Source organism: Macrobrachium rosenbergii, chromosome 56 (genome assembly GCF_040412425.1).
Source record: "Macrobrachium rosenbergii isolate ZJJX-2024 chromosome 56, ASM4041242v1, whole genome shotgun sequence".
NCBI lineage: Eukaryota > Metazoa > Arthropoda > Malacostraca > Decapoda > Palaemonidae > Macrobrachium > Macrobrachium rosenbergii.
In genome coordinates this window covers 46,772,480-46,794,110 of record NC_089796.1, presented here as the reverse complement: position 1 = coordinate 46,794,110, position 21,631 = coordinate 46,772,480, and the positions used below count along the sequence as shown (strand labels likewise).

Genomic DNA, 21,631 nt, shown 5'->3' with positions numbered 1-21,631 from the left:
ATAAATAACAATCTTTCACGGATCTGGGATGCCATCAGAGGGGTGCAGGAATCATTCAACAATCGCACAGCCAGCCACCAAACTCCTTTGAGTGATGCATCTATTATTTCCTCACCTCCAAACAAGAGGGGACAGATGGACTCCCAACCTCCTCTCCCTCCCCAGTGCCTCCAGTGGGAGATAGATCTTCAATGACGATCACCAGCCCCCGTGAGTCTTCCAACCCTATCTCTCCCCCCACCAAAAACCCTGTCGTGGATGAGGATGTGAATGACCATGAGAGGATTGGGGCTGGCAGACACAAGAAAGTAATGTAGAAAAAAGAAAAGAACCTCTCAACTGCCGGCTGGACTGAAGCCAACTTTCTTGAATCACCTTGCCCAAAACCTGAGAAGAGATTTCACATTGTTATTCACAAAATTTGCACTCATCGGTGAAGCTAGACGCCATAGTAGAGAGCGTAAAGTTTCTCATGGGCTCCAACCCTCTTATCTCCCAAGAACTCCCATGCAAAATTAAACATTAAGTAGCCTACAAGATTGCCTGCCTATTTCAACACCTCGATGTTCTTAAAGGCAAGAATTTCAGTCCTAATATAAATCTCAAGATATACCCTAATCTGGGACCCACCCCCACCGTGGGGGAACTTACTGACACCCCCAGCAGGGGTTGAAGTGCAGGCTGGCCTTCTACCACAAGTGCCAGCCAACCTCCCACGGCAAGTGACTGCCCACCCCCGCTGGCCAACCCCCCATCCACCCAAATTATCAACTCATTCATTTCCCATCTTTGCAAGTTGCCATGGATACATTAGATATAATCTCTTGGAATATTTCTGGCCTCAAGCAGAACATTCCTCTCCTAAACCTGTTCTGAAAAAACTTCAAAGGCATCACTGCATTACGAGAAACACTCCTCTGGCCTCATGACCTTGCCATCTGCAATTCAGTGCATGAAGACTTCAGAGCTTTCTCGACCTCATCAATGCAAGTTACAGATCACACAGTAGCTGGTCGCCCAAAAGGGGGCCTTTCTTTCCTGTGACACAAATCATTAGACAACATTATGGTGAATGTGATGACCTATCGGAGTGATAGACTGCTAGGGCTTCAAGTGACAGTAGGGGACTTTAAGATCCTAATAATTAATGTTTATATGGCCTCGAAAGGAACAATAATTTGGATCAATACTGCATGACCCTAGGTGAGTTACACAGCATTACTCACAATTCTACTGCTGATCATATTTGTACAACTGGGACCTTAATTCTCACCCCACAAAACAACTTTATAATGAACTTACTCACTTCTGTCAAAATCATGCTCTCCAAATTAGCAATGTAATGCTCCTCCCTCTCTCTTCTTATACCTACATACAAAACAGAACGGACAAGACTACAACCTCCAGGCTGGACCACTGCATCACGTCCCCACAACTTCATATTTTATTGTGACCTGCAACATTCGCTATGATCTTGTAACGGGCTACGATCACATTCCCTTACAGGTGTCATTCAGTACCCCATCCCTCCCTACCGTGAACCCCCCAACTGATCGCCCACCTGCTGTTAACTGGGATTTCAAATACCAACAGAAAACCAGATCCTTTGGAAACCAGGCTGCGGTCAATACTTCAACTGGCTGATGCCTTACTGTGGATTAACCCAAAATGTAGAAATGACCATCACATGAAAGATCTGAAAGAATTCTATTCTAATATAATTTCCGCTATGCTTGCCTCCAGCAGGGATACCTTTAGATCTCATCAAGGCAACTCTCGTAATGTACCTGGAAGGAATGACTTGGTTAAAGATCTAAATACACATTCACGAGAAATATTTTTACTGTGGAGGCAAAATGGTACCCTGAGGGAAGAACACTTTGCACTGCTAATGAGGCAGGCAAAAGCACTGTTCAAACTTGCCCTTAAGCACTGCAGACTGAATGAAAAGGAACTAAGAGCTGATGCAATGTCTAGCAAATTAGAATCTGGCTCATCCTTGAAAAGATATTCAATCCCTAAATCCCAAAACTAGATAGCTATCACAGAGTAGGAGAATGTGGGGAGATCACTTCAGCGCTATCCTGAAATTGCATAAATGATCAAGACTCCCGAAGGGATGTAGATAACCTCCTTACTTATAACTTTCAGTTTCACTTCACTGATTATATAACGCCAGGTAATATCAGCAATGCCATAAACAATCTAACTAATAATAAATCGCCCGGCTGCGATGGTCTAGCTGCTGAAGCTTTCAAATTCTGCCATCCGATAATTTACATTTTGCTAGCTGCTCTATTCAATGCATGCATAATTCACCAGTTTCTCCCAGACTCCCTACTCTTAGTTCACTTAATACCATTAATTAAAAACAAGCTAAAGGATACAGCTGAACCTGGCAATTATCGCCCGATTGCAATTACTGTACTACAGTGGCATCAAGATACTCGAGTCCATTCTTCTAGTGAGACCTCCCCTTTCTACACACTACTAACAACCAGTTCAGCTTTAAAACAAACCACTCAACCGATACCTGCATCTACATTCTGAAAGAATTGCTGAACTATTACCTATCATCAGCCTCTCTTATTTTCCTATGTTTTGTAGATGTGAGAAAAGCATTTGACAGAGTAAACTACCTGAAGATCTTCCTTTATGCTGTTGGTCCTCCACACAGCAATTTTGTGTCAAATGGGGTAACATACTGTCGTAAACATTTGACTCCCTAAACGGGCTCCGGCAATGGGGGCAGTCTCTCTCCATACCTGTTGAACACATACACAGATGCCCTGAATGTCAAACTGAACTCACTCCCAATTGGATGCACTATCAATGAAACAACAATAAACAACCTCTGTTACGCTGACGATATAGTCCGATTTCCCCATCAGTGCAAGGTCTCCAGTGACTCATCGACACTTGCCACCAATATGCAGAGGAATTGATATCCTTTCCAACAAAACCAAGACCCACTGTATGTCACTGCTCCCGAGATTACTTATGCATATTGCAGAACTACAAATTTTCCTTGGAAATCATCGTATGGAATTTGCGCATGAATTTCCGTATTTGGGACACATCACAGACGACCTAAAAGATACGGCAGACATAGAACTGGCGTCATAAACTATGTGCAACTGGCAACATAATTGCAAGGAGGTTTGCCTTCTGTCATTGAGACATGAAACTGCTGCTCTTCCGCTCTTACTGCTACAGTACATTTGGGTGTTCCCTTTGGATGAACTATACCTGAGAGACCATGAGATGCACAGTCGACCCTCGTTAAATCAGACCCCGTTAATCTGGATATCGGATAAGATGGACACCGAAGAGGGTCAGCCGATTTAAAACACGGGTCAGCCAATTTAAAATACGTAATGTTCGTCCATGATTTAAGATAATTACTGTTCCTCGGCTTGTCGCATATTGTTTTCCTTTTTATTTACCAAAGGTAAATAAAAAATCACAATTTTTGAAAGTAAATTGTATTTTTCCTAACTATACAAACTTGAGGTCCTTTACATTAGGAATTACTTTCAGCGTAGGCTGGAAATGGCTGTTAAACTCTTGAGCAAGGTGGTTAGGCAGTAACTACCATCAGGTAGGCGGGAATACCCGCCTGCCCAGATGTAAACATTCCAGTTTGCCTTTCGGTCCAGTTTCAGATTGAGGGGTGGCATGAAGCGAGCATAATATGTAATATAAAGGACCTCAGGTTTGTATAGTTAGGAAAAATACAATTTACTTTCAAAAATTGTGATTTGTTCCGACACGATATACATACCATCGGTCCTTTACATTACGAAGACTCACTGGTTGGAGGGAGGAATCTGAGTGAGTCTCCCTGAACTGACTGGAGTTCTGCATACCTGGGTTACTCCTCCTGGTTGAGAGAGTGAGGAGGAGTACCATGCCTCTGACATTGATCAGAGTGTAGGAACTGCAAGATCAAATGTCAGATACTGGACCTTTTCGCTTGAGTGAGGAAATGTAACTCATATGAAATAGGTTAGGAAGAATCTAGAGTTGGAGGCAGTAAGGAAAAGCTGATATAGGGTTTGGCAAGGGTTTCCCTTATTGCCAGTCTCTCCTTCCTCCCCTTGCTAGAGGATGGAGCAGAATTGCCTCTACGATTCTACAAGAAAAATAGAACGGGTGCTCGATGTGTAGTCTTACCGCATCAGCGCCAGATCCAGCAAGTATTGGTTTGAGTCCTATTCTCATCCCGAAGGAGGAGAAGTAGGAGGAGAAGTAGGAAGACAGGGAAGGAGGAGGAAGAGAGGCCAGTCACTCTCGGTATCCTTCTCACTTCCAGAACCAACACCTTAGGTGAGATGCTACTAGTCCTCTTGAAGGAGCTGGGTAAGAAAACACAACTTGTTGAGCAGCCACCACAGGGCCAAGGAAAAAAGGTTCCAAGGGCCTGTGGGCAAGACCACAGGAAGACAAGAGTGTGGTTTATAAGGCCACATCTTGCTCCCAGAACGACAGAAACTTCCGGAACGCAATGGATGGACCAAGCCATTGACTTCGTGAGCTCTCGGGTGGAAAGTACTGGCATCATCATTGCCAGCTGCTGAGTACCTCCTTTGATTGCTTTAAGAAGCCAGGAGAAAGATGTGTCCTTAGACACTTCTTCCTTGGGAGAGATAGTACTAGCGAAAATGTTGACGACATCCAGGTTAGGAATGTCAAGCCTTTTCAGAAAGTACCACAGCTCTCTAATAGGACAAAGTAACGACTGATCTGGTTCATTGATACAAAGTCCAAGGAGAAGGGGAACAAGAAGGACTCGAACCCGACAATAAATTCCAATGGATTTGGAGTCCACCTACGACATGCAAGAAGGAGTCGAGGTATTGATCCCCTTCACCAGTTCTTCCATCTTCTACGCCAAGGCCAGAGAGGGATGAGAGATGGTCCTAAGAGGGCCCATCTCTATCCAACGACTCTCGTAAGGGCGTATGCAGAGCACGGGACAGAGACCCTAAGCGAGAGTCACATGCTACCCAGGGAACAGTTCCCTGGGACAGCAAGACCGAAGAAGCTTCTCATCTGTAGCTAAATCTCGACTGAGGAAAAGAGGGCTACTTCAGATAGAAGACTAGGTTGCAAGGGCCTATGTTCTTCACAAATGAAAGGGAGAGAAGAAACCATTGGCGTAGAAGACGAGGAAGTCCATACTTGAAGAGCGACTCTGACCCGAGAAGTAGTTCTGTCAACGACACTCACCAGTGAAGACGGATCCAGTCCCTGGGACAGAGTTGCAGAGGACTTCAAGAGATATCCAGCTATATCCGTTGGTGCTCGGCAAGAAAGCCTGTGCTTGCAAGGAAAGCTGGAAGGTCTCCTAGTCCTGAACACACAGTGATGTACTGCCTGAAAAACTGCTTCTTGTGTAGCTGCTACAGGAGGTTGGGTCAAGCAGAACTCTTCTCGATGCCTCGGCTATCAGGTCGGGTGAAAGGCGAAGTCTTCCAGCATTTGTCTGTAACTCGGGGTGAGCAATGCTTGTGAACTCCTAGAGAAACAGACAAGTATAGAGGGAAAAACGCAGATATCGAATTTTTCCCAAAAGACAGCATGCCTCACAGTAGCGGCCCCTAGGTCTCGTAGGAAGGAGCGAGAAAAACTACCGACTTGTTGTGCAGGGAGGCAACAGAAAGGTGGTAGGGATTTCTCAGTTGAGCAGTCTTTATACGAATCTTTGTGAAGAAAAGAGTGAACAGCACGTTCCGTCCCAATCACTCATACCCGAGGCCAAGCTAGCCTACCAATACATCCCCACCAGGAATGCATCTGGTTGATTGAGCTGTCGAGTGCGCTATAGAACACTCGAGTACCTGCAAATGTCGACAGATGAAACAGGAGGAAAAACAATTACCTCTTGTTTGTTGACAAATGCCACTACAGTACTGTGGTTTTGTTGTTCAACGAAACCACTGAGTGTCGCAAAACTCATCCTGAATTCTCGGATGGACAAAAGGCTGCCCCGAGCCCAGGATGGTGATGAGAAGGTACTAATCGTCTCGGTCACGCACCTTCAAGACAAAGTCTTATAGGTGTGCGCCTATTCCTCGATCGGTGAATTCGTAAGCAGACACACGTGAGAGGAATATGCAAGCATATTCGAAGGTTCCTTCAATCAAGCATTAGTCTAACTCCTTCCTCATACTTCGAAGAGGAAAGAAGGATGGAGGAATCGAAGCAGACCTCCATTCTCCACCATGGGGAAGCTTCTGCAAGATGACAGGATACCGAGACAATTAGCTCTAGCTGGGGTGGCATTTCCCGAATTGGGAGCTCAGGAGCGGAAGCGGGATGGAAGTTCAATGAAAAGAATTGCCGAGACCTAAGGGAAATAGATACTTCTCCTGAAGGAATCCATTCCCAGGTCTCGGCAATGTTGCTGTCAGCTCAAGAGACTCAGTAAGTATCATTTCATCCAGGCATCAGCAGTAGGAGAACTTCTTCCTGGTCAATACTTCTTTCTCTCTTCCCTTCTCCATATGGAAAAGAGGGTGGAAAGAGACACAGTTATGCGCACTTTCCTACAAGGGAAGAAGAGTGCTATGCGTTCCGCAATCTTCTTCCGAAGCCAGGGACTTCTTAGGAGTTGAGGGGGGGGGCTGGCTTGAACTCAAGGTCAAGTTGAGATGACTAAGACCCAAAGGTCTTGGCCATTGTCCAAAGGACAAGGCAGTGCCCTGGTCTGAACCTTGATTACCAAGGTATCTGGCAAATCTCTGAAAAGGACAGGCAGAACCAAGTAAAAGTTCGTTCTTAAGGGTCGAGCCAACTCAGGACTTTGCAAACCGGAGATCCGAATTGGGACAAAGTCCTTCTTCTTAGCACCAGAATTGCCCACAGAACTGCAATCGGCAGAACCCTCTGGGGCAAGAAGAATTCGCAATTTGTCGAGGCAGGAGAGAAGCTTGGTATCTCGATCTGAATGAACTCTTTCTCCGAAGAAAAGAATTCATTTGGTCGAGAACGCTCTTGGAAGCAAGAACCACGGTGGCCCCCGACACTCTCGGCCCCTCAGGAACTACAAGGGTTGCAAGTGATGAAGATTATTCATTGGGAGAGCCGCAGTCCTGTCCTGGGGAGCCTTGCACTGACGAATCGATGCGAAGTTCTCCAAAAAACGAGGGCAATTACAACTTGAAGAGGAAGACCCTCGCTGCTTCCAAAGCATGAAACTCCTGTACCTCTCTCGTTGGAGGGAGACCTTGACAGATCCCATGAAACCCTCCTCGCTACCTGGTTGTACTACAAGAGAATCGGGGGACCGGCACCCAAAGCACGCAAGGCAGCCAAACTCCGAAGACAAATTTGACGGAGCTCTCTCTGTCCGTCTCGCGCCTCTCGGAACAACCGAGAGGAAAAGAGAATAGGTGATGAGAAAGAGTACCCCTACCTGTCCTGCCAGTAAGACCAGCAGGAGAGGAGGACTGTGAGCGATAATCAACCGAAGGAGATTACTGACACATGGGGGAGGGAGAGCGCTTGTGCCGTGGCAAAGTGCTTCCCAGGGAAGAGCAGACAGTTCACTCGAACAGAGCCGAGAACCCGATTCGGAAGAACCGAGTGAGGCCAAGCCGAGCCTATCACGCTAACGCAATCCAGGGGTGGTATGCAGTGGACTAGGAGGCAGGTGGGTTGAGCCGAGCCGAGCCAGTCTTGTAAGCACGACCATGGACTGGGCAGGGTGAGCAAGCCGAGTGAGCAGAGCCGAGTCAATCGTGTGAACACAATCGGAACTGGACAGGGCGGAACTCGTCTGCTGAGAACTATTGCTAGTTTCCCGAACCCTAAACTCCTTCCAGGCCGAGGCCCCTAAAGAAGAAGGTTCGAGGGGGAATTCTGTGTCTGCTATCCTGCATGCTTGAACCCTAAGGTTCAAGACACGAGGATGAATCCCGGCCAAGCAACCGAAGCAGCTGGCGGGCAGTATCGAGACACCTGGGGTCTCGGCACCCAGACACTGGCATCCCGGCACCCAGACACCTGGTGTCCCGGCACCCAGACACCTGGCGTCCCGGCACCCAGACACCTGGCATCCTGGCACCCAGACACTTGGGTGTCTTGGCACTTTCTCTCGTCCTGTGTCTCTAGTCAGGAGAGCGCTCGTGATTCATAGGATTCAAGCAACCCACGAGACTCCCGAAAATTGGGAGCGGCTGCTTTCGGTTTCCTTAGAAATCGAAAAGAGCCAGGCACAGAGCCAGTCTTAGATGCAGACTTCTAAGACTGGCAACGATTGTGTGGCTCCCAAAACGCCAGACCCCACAGGAGAATGTGAATCGGTTCCTGCCCGAGGGTGGGAAGAGCCAACGAGAGAACTTGTCTCCCAGAAGAGCGGCAGTCCCTTAGAAGTCCCGCAGGACTCCCGAAGGGAATCTCTTCTCTGCTTCTTCTGGTGTTCGAACCAATAGGATCGAAACACCAGGCTGGGAACCCGACCAAGCAATGGTAAGCACTCGGGGAGCGCTTGTGGTACTGGCAGGGAGAGCTGAGACACCTGGGTGCCTCAGCCCTTTCTCTCGCACTGCTCCCGAACTGGGCCAGGGAGAGTACTCTCCATACCACATCAGGATACTTGATATTCCTCCAAATCTCGAGCACTCATAGCGGCTCGCAAATGAGCGCCTGAAGCAGCCTCCATCTTAGAGGCAGAACCTCTAGGACTGAGAACAGGATCGCAAAGTGAGGTCTGCGCGCCCGCAACTCCCAAAACACAAAACCAAGGGGTATGCGAATCGGTTCCTAACCCGAAGGTTGGGAAGAGCCAACGAGAGACCCACTACCTCTTCGGAAGGAGACAGTCCCTAGACGTCCAAGGGTATCAAGGGGAAAGAAGCAGCCTTCCTCTCCTTCAGCTGACGGAGGTCTGTCCGGTTCCCAGGACCCCCTCGAACCTCGGGAGAGGAAGGAAAGAGGCAGCAGATGAAATCAAAGACGGTAGAGGAAGGGAAGAGGCAGCAGAAGATGAAATCGAAGATAAGTTGAAGAAGATGCTGGATACTTCCACAGGGCGACTTCCTTCACCTTCACTCCCACATCGTAACCTCTGGGCAGCTAGGCAGGAACACAACGGAAGCAGCCCAGAAGCAGCAGGCACGATCAGGATAGCCGATGCAGGAGCTACAGAAGCGGTTTGGAAAGCAGGAGCTTCCGCAACAGCCAGGAATGTCGCTTCCACAGGGAGACTTCCTTCACCTTCACTCCCACATCTTCTACAGGATGGCAGACATCATAACCTCCAGGACAGCTAGGCATGAATGCAACGGAAGCAGCCCAGAACACCACCACCAGGAGAAGCAGCAGGCACGATCAGGACAGCTGATGCAGGAGCTACGAAGCGGTTCAGAAGGCAGGAGCTACAGCAACAGCCAGGAATGTCACATGAACGACACCAGCAGCGACAGGAACGATCAGGAAGGCTGTGGCAGGAGACCAGGAAGAGCCGCCCAGAGATTGTCGTCAAGTTAACAGAAGCATAACACAGGAAACAGCATGAGCAGATGGACCACAGATAAGCCAGAGACAGTCAGTGCCACGGCATACATGAAGGCCAGCAATGACAGCGATCGATCCACATCGGCGGGAACAGGGTCGGAATGATCCCGACGTGGAACTATGCTATTCCAACCAGGTCCTGTTGTCGATCCCAAAGCAATACTAAATGAGCGTCAGGACCCTTCATGCAAGATATCCCTTGAGATATCCAGCCAACTACTGCTGTGCCTGCGATGCTCACTGTCAACCTGAAAGGAAAAGCAAAAATGATTAGTAGAGGCAGACTTCTCTCACTATGAGGGGAACTACCCTACACAGTGAGAGGAGGCCCCTTAGAAGAGGTCGCCTGACTGCCCGCGGGCCCCCCCCTTTGTGGTCTTTGCCTGACAAGTGAGTGAAGAGGGCGAAGGAAAGAGATCTCTACCGAAGGACAGAAAAGGAAGAACTTAGGGAGAGAGAAGGACGGAGGGGAGCCTACCAAGGGCGCCGTGGAAGCGGAACTCACTGACGACGCCCACAACCTCCCCCGCCCCCCGCAACTCTCTATAGTGCAGGCGGCGAAAACAACGCTCAGCACAAGTAGGAAGGAAGTAGTCATGCCCCTGTACACGGAGGGCAGGAGCCCAAGAGGGGTAGCGAACTCTTACGTCCCGATCAATGTAGGGGAGCGAAAATATTACGTCCCAACTAATATCTCCGAACGTACCGGGGAACGCCTTCAGTATCTAAATAAAGGGCTACTGGAAGAGAAGCATTACCACTCGGTTACGCCCCTCTAAATACGCCCTTGGCCATCAAACTTGAGACACAGATGCAGGGGAACGACTGCTTATGCAAAGTTATCACAAATTGTGGGGTTTGTACTAATAAATATCAAACACATGTAATATATACACAAAAATACATTAAGACCCCACCGGGATAATCAAGAGCTTAACGACAGTCAGGAAAAAGAGATCCGAAACCACGTCTGCAACGCATGATGGCCAAAAGCAAACTGGAATGTTTACATCCGGGCAGGCGGGTATTCACGCCTACCTGGTGGTAGTTACTGCCTAACCACCTTGCTCAAGAGTTTAACGGCCGTTTCCAGCCTACGCTGAAAGTAATTCTTAATGTAAAGGACCAACGGTTTGTATATCGTATCGGAACAACTTTTCATTTATACTGTATTTTTATTTTATATATGCTGTTCCGTATTTATACTGTAATAAACTGAAATGCTTTTAACTTGTAACCAATTTAACTTGCGCACAGTACGTACCGTCATTAAGAAATGCTATTGTCTGGAACGGTAGGAAGTATCGTAGCCAATCACTGACCATTAACAGTTTTACGTATCTGCTATCTGACTGGTGGCTGCAGTATGGTGCCTTGTATGTTTTTTAGGAAAGAAAAAACATGACAAAGTTAAACTTTACAAAGACAAAAGCTGAGTTACTGTACAATACTTATGTTTACGTGGCAAAATGACATGAGAGAGAGAGAGAGAGAGAGAGAGAGAGAGAGAGAGAGAGAGAGAGAGAGAGAGAGAGAGAGAGTGTGTGTGTGTGTGTGTGTGTGTGTGTGTGTGTGTGTGTGTGTGTGTGTGTGTTTTTCCCCCATGTAGCGAAATTCCATCCTCGAAGAATCTCTGAACCAACAATTTTCCACTCAAAGTAATAAGAAGAAATTCACTCTATTCTTCATGTAATCAGTAAAATACATACACTATTAAAAACTACGTACTGTATTCAAACACACGTGCATTTATGTCATCGTTAGATTCCCTCCGCAAAAGTTCTTTCTCAGACAGAATACAGCTAAAACCTGACTGGCTGGCTGGTTGCCATGGAGCTCTACTAGCCAATGACAGCCCTCTACTTCTGTTCTATTTATAGACATATGTCGTGACAGCACTAAGTTTGAACGTTGCCATAACCATGATTATTTGACTGCTGATGGCAAAAATTACTCAATAATTTGCTTTATATAATTATTTCTTCGTGAAAACATGAATTCAACAATAATATGATATTTTCATAATAAAATAAATTTTTGAACATACTTACCTGGTAGTTATATATATAGCTTAAGTCCCTGACGTCACGGCAGAATTTCAAAAAACTCGCGGCAATCGCCGATCGGTAGTCAGGTGAACCACCTGTGCGCCCTCTACCCAGGTACCTGGAACCATTCCAACTATTCCTCAGATCTTCCATGCCCCTAGTCTCTAGAGGGGAGGAGGGTGGGAATTTAATTATATATAACTACCAGGTAAGTATGTTCAAAAATTTATTTTATTATGAAAATATCATTTTTAAACATCTAACTTACCTGGTAGTTATATATATAGCTGATTGACACCTTTTTTTGGTGGAGGGTCAGAGACAGCCAACATTGTTGGAATTTGCTTAAGGGTTAATAAACCAACTTAAGGTCCTTACCTGGATTAAGGAAGCTGACTTCAATGAACTCCCTCATTTTGTCTGCTTTCCTTAAGAGGTCCAGCGATCCACTCAGGGGGCTGAAGACCTCTAGGAGCTGCCAACTGGTGTACCAACCTCTATGTGACAGACAACCTATAATACCCTTGTTCCGGGCGCCACCAAGGAACAAAAATGATCATTTGACTAAAACTGATGATTGTGGAAGACTGCATTCAATCTTCACAAACAACCATAAAATTTCAACCATTCCAAGGTAAGAACAAAGGGTATTGTTTTATGGAATTGGATTAAGGAAGCTGAGTTCAATGAACTCCGCCTCATTATGTCTGTATTCCTTAAGAGGTCCAGCGATCCACTCAGGGGCTGAAGACCTCTAGGAGCTGCCAACCGGTGTACCAACCTCTATGTGACAGACAACCTATAATACCCTTGTTCGGGCGTCACCAAGGAACAAAATGATCATCTGACTAAAATCAATGATTGTGGAAGACTGCGTTCAATCTTCACAAACAACCATCAAATTTCAACCATTCCAAGGCAAGAACAAAGGGTATTATTTTATAGGATTGGATTAAGGAAGCTGACTTCAATGAACTCCCTCTCATTATGTTTGCATTCCTTAAGAGATCCAGCGATCCACCCAGGGGGCTGAAAATCTCTAGGGGCTGTCAACCGTGTATAACCTCTATGTGACTAGACCTCCTCTCAATACCCTTGTTCGGGCTCTACCAAGGAACTTTCATCCCAATGATTGCGGAAGACTATGTCCAGTCTTCACAAACAACCATAAAAATTCTCAATTCCAAGGTAAGAAAAAGGGTATTGGTTTATGGGATTGTAGGGGTATTCCCCTCTCCATTACTGAATTAGATGCTATAAACGGGCACAGCGTATAGCAATCTTCGTATTATGTCTTGACTTGTTTTAGATAGTGAGAGGCAAATACTAACTTGCTTCTCCAGAAGGTCGTGTCCAAGATACTCTGCAGGGACCTGTTCTGTTTAAGAGCTACAGAGGTTGCTACTGCCCTGACCTCGTGCGTCTTTACTTTCAGAATCTTGTAGTCTATCTCTCTACATTCCATATTTGCCTCTTTTATCAACTGTCTGATAAAATAAAACAGAGCATTCTTCGACATCTATACAGAGAGCTTTTGACTGAACACCAAAGCCCTTCTGAATTCCTTCTTAAATCCTTTGTCCTATCCAGGTAGAGCCTTAGAGCCCTTACCGAATAGGACTCTCTCTCTCTCCTCCCTGTTATGTCCGTTAGGTTCGGAATCTCGAACGTTCTGGGCTAGGGTTGTGACAGTATTCATTTTTTTGCAAGGAAGCCTAGTTGCAGTGAGCAGATTGCCTTGCCTTGTATAAAATCTATATTCTTGCTGAGAGCATGTAACTCACTAACTCTTTTCGCTGCGGCCAAACTGACCAAGAAAAGAGTTTTCATGGTGAGGTCCTTTAAAGATGTCCTCTGCAAGGGATCGAACCTACTCCCCATGAGGAACCTCAGGACCACGTCTAGGTTCCATGCTGGTGAGTTCTCTATATACAAATTTGGGTTACAGAAATATTGGAAGAGGACACATGGTTGTCCTTGCACCATCCTCTAAATACCTCCCACTTGGATTGGTATACCTTAATGGTGGATAACTTCCTTGATTTGCGATAGCGCCAGCTACCTCCTTCGAAAAACTTCTGGCTCTTGTGAGTTTTCCGATAGTCCGAAAACAGTTACTAGTAGCGCTTGTAGGTTTTGGTAATATCTTTCCAAGTGGGGTTGTTTGAGTAGATCTACTCTCTGAGGTAGGCTACTCGGGATGTCCACCATCCAATCCAGTACTTCTGGGAACCAATCTCTTGTCGTTTAGTAAAGGGCCCAAAGGGTCATTCCGGTCCTCTGATGTGACACAAATTTTTTTCAGTACCCTGTGTATTATCTTGAAATAGGGAAATGCATACACGTCCAAGTTGGACCAGTCCACCAGGAACAGCGTCTATGTATATAGCCCGGGATCTGGTACTGGAGAGCAGTAAGTGTCCAACCTCTTCGCTTGCTGTGGCGAAAGAGATCTATGCAAGGACGTCCCCAAAGTCCTGATGTAGCGTTCATTCTTTTGAGAGGACTTTATTTCCTGCTCAGAATGTCCGCCCTCACATTTTTTCTCCCTTGGATAAAGTGGGTTACTAGTTTTACATTCTCCTCCTTTGCCCAAAGAAGAGATTCTCTTATTGTCTCGTATAGAGACCTGGAGTGAGTGCCCCTTGTTTGCTGATGTAGGCCAACGCTGCCGTGTTGTCGGTGTTGACCTGCACCTCTTGTTCCCCACTGTATTCAAACTCCCTGAGAGCTAGAGGGATTGCAGTTAGTTCCTTCTAATTGATGTTTAACTCCTCCTGCTCTCTGGTCCAGGAGCCCGAGACTTTTATTTCCCTTGTGTTGCTCCCCATACTGAGTCCGGACGGCCGGATAACAACACTAGGTCTGGGTTCCTCTAATATAGAGAAGACCTCCTGGAGCTTGACGGGGACGTTCCACCACTACAAATACGGTCTTATTGGTTCCGAAATGGGGATGCACTTGGTCTCCAGTTCTATTTCCTTGTCCCAGTTCCGATTTAGATGAAACTGTAACGGACATAGAATTAACCTCTCAAAGGAGACAAACTGTTCCAGCGAGAAAAGGGTTCCCAGCAGACTCATTCATTCCTTTGCCAAGCATGACTGTCTCTTTATAAAGTTCTGAAATTTTCTTGAGGCTTGTCCTGTCTTTGCAATAAACGGAAAAGCCCGAAAATCCTGACTCTGAATCTTCATCCTAAGGCATAGAACCTCTTGGGATGGGATCGGCTGAGATTTCTATCTGTTTATCAGTAGACCTAATTCTTTGTTAGACGCTTGATGCCAGTGCATCTTGCGTCCTGAACTAACTCCACGTCTTGGCTTCCAATATCTTGAAGCCTGACGCCCTGACGCCCAATGCCTTGACGCTTGGCGTCTTGGGTTCATTGACGATTGTCATCATGGTGTTTCACTCCTAGATGCTTGACGCCACTGCATCCATCGTCTAGAGTTTCATTCACTACGTTCAGCGTCTTAAACTTCTGGGCGCCTAGAAGCTTTAGTTGGACGTCCATTATCCTTCTTCTGTTTGCCTGGTTGTCACGCTTGCAGCCGGGAAGACAAAGTCTGCTGGATATTTTATAGTAAAGCTATATGCGGGGCTTCCTGCTGTTGGGGACAGGCTGGGGAAGCCTCAACTACGGCAATTATTTCCTTCTCATCGTCAACAATGGACCGCGGAGGGGTTCCGCCAGACGAGTACCAATCGAAGGAGGAAGAGGAGGATGTAATGAAGGCAGCACAGTGTCCGCCACGCTCTTGCAGCCCGGTATCCTGACCGAATAGAACTGTCTACGTTTGTTCTTAGTAGGAGAGCTACCCTTGGGGCTGGAAGGGAAGAGCTCCGGGCTGCTGCTATGACTACAATCTGTAGTCTACGAAGTGTTATCATGACGTCCCTCAATATTAGGTAACTTGCTCTTGAGAGGTCTCGGCTCCAGAGCCAGACGTCAACCTTTTCTGTTTAGGCCGAAAGAGAGAGACCGAAACTATAAAACCTTTCCCGTGGACGAACTTCAGAAAATTCTTGGAGATCGGGTGCATGGGGACGTGAAAATACGCATCCTGGAGGTCCAGTGAGGCCATCCAGTCATGCTGTCTGACCGCTGCTAGAACCGATTTTGTCGTTTCTATAGCGACCTTTGTTTATTGCACAAAAAAAGTTGAGTGCAATCCCGTCTAGCACCGGTCTCTAACCCCCCAAGCATTTGGGGATCAGGAATAACCGAATGTAGAATCCTGGGGAATTCGGATCCTGAACTCTCTATCTGGTCTCCTTTTGCAACATCATAGACACTTGTTGCTGTAGAACCTTTGCCTTGGTTCTGTCGTTGCATTTGGCAGAAAGGTCGAATTGTCTTATTACTAGAGGGGGCCTACTCAGGCTGGACAGTCCGGCTCCTACCTGTGTCTGCAGGAGAAGAAAGGCAGGTCCTCCTCCTTCCCTGTGTAGAGCCTCTTCGTTGTCATTCATCTACCCGCCCTAGAGGAACCTCTATCGGAGGGCCGACCATTTAAAGAGCTGAGATACCTGAAACACAGGAACCTCAGCCTTACTCTTTTTAGCGATGAAAGTCGTAGGTAGGACTTTTCTTGCTGTTTTAGATCTTAAATCTTACGTGGTTTTCTGGGCCAAAGATGAAAAGGCCTCTATACCAAACCTTGAGTGAAGGGGTGAGAGGAAAAAGAGGTATAAATCAATTCTGATTTTGATTGGATGTGACCCCATTAGCCAGGAAGAGCAAAGATGGGCCCTTTTCTTCAGGAGTCCCTCTGAGAAAGGTGCAGTTGATTAAGTTGGAACTATCTCTCGAAGTCCTTTATCCATACACGACATCAGATATATGAGTTCTTCGGTGTCAGTCGTGTTGAATAATTCCATCTTCCTTATTAAATCTCCAAATTCTTTTGAGGGGGTGGTCCAATTCTGATATCGACCAACAACTTCGTTTTCCCCATGGCCACTCGACGAGAAGAGTCAACAAGATTCGAGAAGGTTCCTGGGAAGGGGCAGGTATTTCGAGGCCGAACGATTCTCCAGTTTGATATTAAACGCTAGACCTTGAGCTAGTTTGGTTGGAGGAAAAACAAAGGCTGTCTTTCATTGTTTCTCCTTCGAAAAAGTATCCATTCTTCAGAAATGCTGCCCTCTTAGACGCCTTCACAAGAGTAAATTCTGAAGGCGGGAACGAGGAGCAGTCAGGATAAATTTCTCTGGGAAAAATTTCCGAAAATAGCTTCATAAGCCTTTTCAAGTCTGATAAAAGCTGATGGCCTTTTATATTGTCTTCATCAGAAATCTCTACAATAGGATTCACAGGAGAATGCGAGATATTATCATTCTCTTCTTCCGATTTTACGAAGACGGAAGTAGCGACGTCTTTCAAAATATCATCTTGACGCCTGGCGTCCTGGCGTCCAGTCTCTTGACGCCTGGCGTGTTGACGTCCATTTTCTTGAAGCTTAATGTCTTAGCGTCCAGCTTCATGACGCCCTGACGCCCTGGCGTCTAACTTCTCGACACTTGACGTCCCAGGCGCCCAGCTTCTCGCCTGACATCCTGGCGCCCAGCTTCAACGCCGACGTCCTGGCGCCCAGCTTCTCGACGCCGACGCCCTGGCGTCCAGCTTCTAACGCCGACGCCCTGGCGTCCATACTTCTAACTTTCGCTGTCCCATCAAACCTAGAGGTTACTTGAGAACTGGCTGCCTGTGCGACATCGGTCAAAAGCTTCCTCCGGTTGACGTGCAGCAACCAATGGACGAAAAAAACACTTTAACCTTGCCTTTCCTATGGCGAGGGTGAGCGTCCTGGGAAACGCCAACAGGTACGCTCGAGGGGACGACTGCTCGGTAGCTAAAGCCTCTTGCCTCCCTTCGCCTGTCGACTTTCCTTCTCACAGGGGTTGGTGAGCTTGGAAGAGGTCTAGGACTAGGAGCACAACAGGACCGAGCGGTCGCACCCTCCACTGCACTTACACTAACAACATATTAACACTTGTATTTTTAGATCTCTTATTATCGATCACATATTATCCCTGTCTTCTGAGAGGGATTTTACCTGTTGGACCAGGGTCTGAATGGCAGCCAACAAATCATTAAGTATTGAGTCCTTACCTGTTTCAGAGACTACCACTACGGGAGAAGGATCAATAGGATAGTTATCAAGGGGAAAAGAATTAACTATTCCCTGGTTATATCAAGAAGAGTGAGAAACAGTACTCTTGGCTCTTCTGAGCCGGTCTTTCATTCCGTTCTTCAGACATACTAAGTGGGGATCCAAGGAGACTTTAGCAAGCCGCTTGCATCCCCACACACACATTTCACACTCGATGAAGTCAGATATGTTATAAGAAAATCCAAAAGCGAACAAATGCGAAAGCCAAAAAGTGTACTTCACCAAAATAAGTTGCGAAAAAAACACAGGCTACGAGCGAAATTCCATCGATGTTACCGACACACAGCGGCAGGGAAGATCTGAGGAATAGTTGGAATGGTTCCAGGTACCTGGGTAGAGGCGCACAGGTGGTTCACCTGACTACCGATCGGCGATTGCACGCGAGTTTTGAAATTCTGCCGTGACGTCAGGGACTTAAGCTATATATATAACTACCAGGTAAGTTAGATGTTTAAAATTTAACTTTAATCAATGTAGTGGTATGAAAAATCCCACAATAGTCTGTCGTGGTATGCGTCGTCACTTGCAAACCCTATTCCCAGACCGTCCTCAGATTTACGACTGCAAACTGATGACTATGTCAGTAACAATAAAAAACAACCCTCTCCAAGATCGATATGATGAAATGTATTTTATAGTCTTACTTTTTGTTAAAATTCACAAGTTGAATTACAATTATTATGATCATGTATATTTTTGCATTTTACAGAATGTTTTTGTTGAAAACAAAATGTGTTAATGAACTTATGGTCTTAATTATCCCACTATTTTATTATTGATGATCTTAATATTATCTCACAATCATTTAACAGTATATTAATATAAATAATAAACTATAATGAATAAATAACTAAAATAAAAAAAAAAAAATGAAATGGGAAAAAAAAGTTTTTACTGAAATACTGTAGTGATGTTTGATATGCTCCTGACCCCATAGTTCCGAAATCTGAAAAATTCCAAAAACCGAAATACATATGGGCCCGAGGATTTCGGGTAAAGGATTGCGTACCTGTAATCTAAATGTCATTATCTTACTTTTCATTTTAGAGACTCCACTTCTTTTTACTTAACAATTATGCATTCATGTCTCGGCCTAGGTATCTATATATGCGGCTGAACTTTGTCATTTTTGTCATGTTTTATTCTTCATTTTTCATATTTCACCATGAGCTTTAATTCAAACGTTTCTACATTGGTTTATTATTCATACTCTTTATAAAAATAATGAAATACAGTACATTTATAGGTATTTATAGGTATATATACAGATATCGCCGGGTAAACTGGACTATCGGCTAAGACAGACACCTTGGCCCCTCTATTAGTCCGTCTTAATGAGGGTCGATTGTATCGCTGTTGTTCATAATGACATTCTGAGATGCCTCACAAACACTCCTCGCTATCACTCTGCCACGCAGATGTTCATAGGAAACCTCCTGACTAATTTAAAAATCATTGTTAGACAAACAAGTCCAGTCTGATCACCCGACTGAGAAACAGCAGCAATTCGCTCATACAAAACATTGTAAGCAGTGAGGCAAGGAGACCTAAATTGTGGGAAAGATGGGATAATGTGTCTGTTCCTTAAATGACTTATTCTCTATTTTTGAAATTATAACGTGTCATCTCCAGAATCTGTCATTATTATTATTATTATTATTATTATTATTATTATTATTATTATTATTATTATTATTATATGTCTACGTTTCTTGGTATTATTGGTATTTTCCTTTTTTATCATTACTGTATTGTGGTTAATGTCATTGTAGAGTTTTGCTATTTTCAATCCTCGTATTTAGCCTTTTGGACCCAATTTCTGTAACCACCTGAGGTCCCTAGCTGCAAATTAATCATCTGCAATCTGTATTTTTAATTGTCATCATTTTTAATATTTTTTTCTATTATTCTCCATTAATTACTGTAATCTCGTTACCGTTATTATGAATTCTATTTTTTCTACTTCAGCAACTGTGTGGATACTGCTGATAACTGTATTATTTTTATCATGTTATCTTACGTACAGTATCTAGATTGTGTGCACTGTATCTGTATATGGCCCTGACCTGAAATAAAGGACATTATTATTATTATATTATTATTATTATTATTATTATTACCCTGAAGGAGAGGAGTCAGCTGTGCAACCAAAGAAGATGGAGCTGAGAGGCCAACAGCAGAAACTAGACGATCGGTCGAAGATGGGCATTCAGGCACCAAAGGTGCTCTGTAACTGCTGGACGTATGGGCGCCACTGAACATTCGGACATCACGGGGTGCTCAGGCACTCTATGGTGCTTAAGAGGAGACAGGTGCTCGGGCATTGAAGGGAGACTGGGCGCTAATGAGCGCTTTGACATTCTCAGGCACTCCAGTGACACCAGGCACTCGACCCCAAAGGAAACTTCAGGAACTGCAGGGAGCTTGGGTGCTGGAGGCCGCTCGGAAGAAGACACCTTGGAAGATGAGGAGCGCTTATGAGAAGCAAAGTGTTTGGGAGCTGAACTTTGACTCTCAACCAAGGGGGGGCAATGAAGAAAAACGCTCCGGATTGTCCCAATGACTACAAGACGGAGGAGGGCTACGTACAGGTACCTTGAATCTTTTACAAGGCACTGGAGGAGAACGTGACACATCCACCATAAGTCTTTTCAGAGGATGTGATTTGTCCACACAGCGCCATTGGCATCTGGGACTAGACTCTTCCAAACTTGACGAAAGATGATGCACATCCAAAGATATGCCTTTCCAGTGGCACTTGGCTGCAACCTGCGATTCAGCAACAAGTTCAACCAAGGGGGGCGACTACCCATGGGCAGAACCCACTGACCTCCCTTAGGCTACCAGTTTGACTCCTCCCTGGTTTAAGGGAGTATGCCAGTGACCTAAGCACTCGATTTGTCCATTAGTACTTTTACTGATGACACTAACTGGGCCATGGATTCCACTATTAATTCAAACCTTTCATCAATCTTCAACTCGAGGCTGGCAATGGGGTTGGGTTCGGAAGCGAGAGAGACAAGTAAAGGAGAGGGTGGCACAGATGGAGAACTGGAAATGGGATTCACAGAAATCACAGGACATCAAACATCAACATCGACATTAACATTAGAATTAAGAGATTCCTGGCTAGCCAAAGACTTACTAATCTGTCTAGCAGTCACCTTCCTCTTTTTATCCCTAGCTAGTTTATTCAAATGTGACCTCAAAATCTTCCACTTCTTATTGTCCAAGTCTGAACACTCCTTACATCTCAAATCAACATAACACACCTGCCCCCCTATAGTCTGTGCAAATCATATGTGAATCGTAGGATTCTTTAGTCAAACGAGTATTGCAGCCTTTGCCGCAATAACTAAGGCTAGCTGAACTTGAGTTTGACATCACAAAGCAAAAACAAGTCGACTACGAGTCACAACTGGGAAAGTCATAAATTCAATTAATAATGTCCCAAAAAAGAAACCTAACAATAAGTGTGCCACAAGGCTACCAATACAGTACAAGAATACTTCACCAATCGGCAAAAAAGACAATTGGAAAAATAATTAATTCCAAAATAAAGCTGCTGCTAATAACAGGTGTACAGCCATCAGCCAGCAGAAACAAACTGAAGCTCTTTAGCTGAGTTGTTCCTCTCTTTCCCATGAAAGTGGGCAGGACAAGTCACCTACCCAAAATAAAATAGCGGGACCCGCGAACTTCAAAATTTTAGCTGCTGAGCGAGTGAAACTAATAGCATTGTAATTACTTGGTAAGTTACTTATATAAAATGGAGGAATTACAGTGAGAGGTGAGCAGCTAAGGGAGTTCTTAAGGAAGGCAGAAGCAGAAAATGAACAGTTAAGGTAGGAGAATGAAAACTTAAAGAAAATGATGAAGGAA

The 21,631-nt window shown here is 45.4% G+C and overlaps 1 protein-coding gene across 3 annotated transcripts in view; it reads right to left on the bottom strand.

Moving 5' to 3' along the window:
• Positions 1-21,631, bottom strand: part of Not10 (CCR4-NOT transcription complex subunit 10) — a 390,843-nt gene that overhangs the window by 354,831 nt on the left and 14,381 nt on the right. For 2 of the 3 annotated variants that reach the window (XM_067100337.1, XM_067100339.1), the window contains exon 2: positions 10,787-10,895. The exons of the other annotated variant lie outside the window; for it this stretch is intronic. In XM_067100337.1, the coding sequence (XP_066956438.1) occupies positions 10,787-10,792 (6 nt within the window). In that variant the 5' untranslated portion in view covers positions 10,793-10,895. The remainder of the gene's footprint in view (positions 1-10,786; positions 10,896-21,631) is intronic. 3 annotated transcript variants of the gene reach the window in all.